This window comes from the organism of the source record quoted next, unplaced genomic scaffold (assembly GCF_019419815.1).
Source record: "Pyrus x bretschneideri cultivar Hongxiangsu unplaced genomic scaffold, Pyrus_bretschneideri_v1 Contig23, whole genome shotgun sequence".
In the NCBI taxonomy this organism is placed as follows: Eukaryota; Viridiplantae; Streptophyta; class Magnoliopsida; order Rosales; family Rosaceae; genus Pyrus; species Pyrus x bretschneideri.
Genome location: NW_025999535.1, coordinates 6403034 through 6406772, shown reverse-complemented (window position 1 = coordinate 6406772; position 3739 = coordinate 6403034). Strand labels below are relative to the sequence as shown.

At 43.4% G+C, this 3739-nt stretch overlaps 1 protein-coding gene across 1 annotated transcript; it reads right to left on the bottom strand.

Moving 5' to 3' along the window:
• Nucleotides 1-103: 103 nt before the first annotated feature.
• Nucleotides 104-2100, bottom strand: LOC125478088 (cytochrome c oxidase subunit 1). Its single transcript, XM_048585864.1, has one exon. It carries the CDS (start codon nucleotides 2009-2011, stop codon nucleotides 296-298), a length of 1716 nt encoding a protein of 571 aa, XP_048441821.1. The 5' UTR covers nucleotides 2012-2100; the 3' UTR covers nucleotides 104-295.
• Nucleotides 2101-3739: the final 1639 nt, after the last annotated feature.

The following is a 3739-nucleotide window of genomic DNA, read 5'->3' as shown; positions in this document are numbered from 1 at the left end:
CGGTGGTATTGACACATTCGGGGTCTTGGTAAGGAAGATTCAAATAAAAATCTAGTAGCTCCCGTTCAGTAGGAAGAATTTTAAAAGTTCCAATAAAGGGTAAAAACCCACTGAAAAAAAAAGTAAAAAGAGAAAACGGGTCGCCCGTAATAAGAAGAAAAAGAAGAGAGACTTGTTCTTGCTCTCCCAATTCAGGAAGACGGAAGTCGCCGGTTGGGCTGGTCCAACCAAGAAAGGCATGGGGCATTGCTTGTTCTGTTAGGTTCTTAGTAGGAGTCGTCTACCTTTTCTTCTTTTACTTCACGGTTTCCTTGATAGCTGGAAGTTCTCCAAAAGTATGAAAAGCTGGAGGACTTTGTACCATCCATTCCAGTGTGGTTGAATTCTGTTCAACAGCCCAAGGACTTGGAGCGCATCTTTTGTTATTTCCACTGCTTGAAGTGATTGTTACGACCACGAAGAAACGACGAATCCCAACTACGGATATGTAAGAGCCAAAACTGCTAATGGCATTCCACCCAGCGTAAGCATCCGGATAATCTGGAATGCGACGTGGCATACCCGAAAGGCCTAAGAAATGCATTGGAAAGAAGGTCAGATTAACCCCGAAAAAAGTGATCCAAAAATGTATTTGCCCTAAAGTTTCAGGGTATGTCCGACCAAAGATTTTACCCACCCAATAGTGAAATCCTGCAAATAAAGCAAAAACGGCTCCCATAGAAAGTACATAATGGAAATGTGCAACCACATAATAAGTATCATGTAGAGCAATGTCTAGCCCAGAATTTGCCAGGACTATTCCAGTGAGTCCTCCTATGGTGAACAAAAAGATGAACCCTACAGCAAATAACATGGGTGTTTTGTATTGTATCGAGCCCCCCCACATGGTAGCGATCCAACTAAAGATTTTTATTCCAGTGGGGACGGCTATGATCATGGTAGCTGCGGTAAAGTAGGCACGGGTATCAACGTCTAAGCCCACAGTAAACATATGATGAGCCCAAACAAGAAATCCAAGAACACCTGTACTGATCATGGCATAAACCATGCCTAGATACCCGAAGACCGGTTTTCCCGAAAAAGTCGAAACGATATGACTTATGATACCGGATCCAGGCAGAATGGGAATATACACTTCTGGATGACCAAAGAACCGAAAGAGATGCTGGTATAATATGGGGTCTCCCCCTCCAGCGGGATCAGAAAAGGTTGTATTAAAGTTTCGATCGGTTAATAACATGGTAATTGCCCCCGCCAGTACCGGAAGTGATAATAAAAGTAGAAATGCTGTCACTAGAACGGACCACACAAATAGGGGTGATCTATGCATAGTCATTCCAGGTCCACGCATGTTGGAGATAGTTGTTATAAAATTGATAGAACCTAAAATGGATGAAACACCAGATAGATGAAGACTAGAAATTGCTAAATCAACAGCTCCTCCAGAATGGCTGGTAATACCACTTAAGGGCGGATAGACCGTCCACCCAGTGCCGCTACCCACTTCTACTAAGGCTGAGCTTAATAGGAGCAAGAGACTAGGTGGCAACAACCAGAATGAAATATTATTTAATCGTGGAAATGCCATGTCAGGTGCACCTATCAGAATCGGAACAGACCAATTACCAGATCCGCCTATCATCGCCGGCATAACCATAAAAAAGATCATTAAAAAAGCGTGAGCCGTTATTAAAACATTATAAAGTTGATGATTACCACCAAGAATTTGATCGCCGGGTCGTGCTAATTCCATACGAATCAGTACTGAGAAGCATGTGCCCATCACTCCAGCAATAGCACCGAAGATGAAATATAGAGTCCCTATATCCTTGTGGTTAGTGGAGAACAGCCATCGTGTCGTAAAATTGAGATTATTTCTTTCTTTCCTTGTCAGAGAGGGGCCGGAGCGGGGCTTTTTTATTGAAATGGGAAGTCCGGTTGGTTTAGTTTCCAAGGAAATACCGGAGGAATTCTCTATACACGGCGGAGAGATTCCCGTTTTGCTGGGCATCTTGGATCCAGTACCGCAGCATAGCTTCCACCAATCCTTTATCAAAAGGGGACTGGGGGTCAGTCAGATTTAAACGACTCATAAAGTCATAACTGCCATGTGATGAAGGAACGAAACAGTGGATTGAGGAATGAAAGCTCGAAGACAAAGAGAATCGGGCTTTTCCAAAGAATTACTGCAGCTTTACCACTCCCTTTGATTTTCATATACAAAAAAGTATCTTCCACTTTCCTACCAAGTCTCATTACAGGGAAGGATAGGACCTCGGTCGGTTCCAAGGGTGAGGAAGAAGTGCCATCTGCTTAATCGGAAGAATCCGCTGAGACAAAAGCATTAGCAGAGGCTGAATCAGCTGCATCAGCAAGCGAATGCCTTTCTTAGAATGGTTCGGAAACCCAGTGAGAATCACCTTCTCACCCCGAATCCTAAGATCCAGGGAGGTTGGCTAGAAAGAGAATTTCCAAATCTAAAGAAGAGGCTGAAGCATCAGAATCCGCTGAAACAAAGGCTGAGAAAGCCAATAGCGGTTAAGCCACATCACGCTTTTCAGGGACCGATCAAAAGCCGTTTGTTTTTCGTTAAGAGACTTTTTTCTCTGATTCAAACTTAAATATTGGAGCTAGGGCTTAATTCTATGGGTAAGGTCAAGTTGATAAGCCGCCTACCTTCTTAATTAAGTTACATTACAGAGGGGCCTCCCTAACTCAAGTTGCTTGTGCCTGCTGTTACCTACCGTAGGACCTCCGTCCCCGAAGCGAAGAAAGAGGAGACCTTTTTCCTGTGTCGAAGGTTGGGTGTTAATTAAAATCACACTTTTTAATAATTTTTTTTTTCGGATGGACATAAAAGAAAAGGGTAAGATTTCCAAAAGCTATTTACGTAGGAGAATAAGTCATCGCTCGCGGCTTCCCGCTTTCAATTAGAGGGGCAGGGCATCTTTCTGTTGCCGGTTAGGTTAACCTCAAAAGTTCAATAGGGTAAGCTGCTCGCTCTAACCGAACTTTCGGGTATATATAAGTCCGACGAAAGACAACCCGCTTCTCAAAGGCGAGGTTCTGAAAGAAAGCAAGCGGTGCACTTAAATCTAAATAGGGTGGTATGGGTGAGAAAGATAAAGAGAAGATCTAGACAAAAGACCTACTCGATGGAATTAGCCAATGTGTGCTCCTAAAGTTAGAAAACGTCCCGGCAAGAGCTGTCAGAATTCATCCCAGAAGGTAAATTACTCTTTCTCTTGTGCCTGCATTCGCTATTCCTATTCCGCGAAAGCTTTTATGCCTAGCCCCAAAAAGGTGCTTCAGCTACGCTTTGGAATTGAGCTACCCAAGCAGACCAGCCCTTCCCGAGAAGAGCCAAAAGCGAAGGAGTTTCAGTAAGTAAGAATAAGATTAATGATTTGTGAAACATACTATTGGCAACATTAATCCGCCTAGCAAGAAAGAAGACTCTAGTTTCATCTCTGAATTACTTGATCAAGACGGTGCAATCGATTGAAGACTGAAGACCGGGCACTTAATGTCTAGATTGAGATCGAGATTAAGCTCCAAGTCATGTAGGTTCACGAGAAGGACGTTTGTTTTCTACCATAAACAGAGGAGTTCGGTTGCATTTACTAGGATAAATCTTTCTCTCAATCGCTGGCAGTTGGACAAGGAAAGGCAAGAGCGAGCAGCCACACATGAACCGCGATGAACGATGTCATGATAGGCTTTCCATAACCATCTTTCC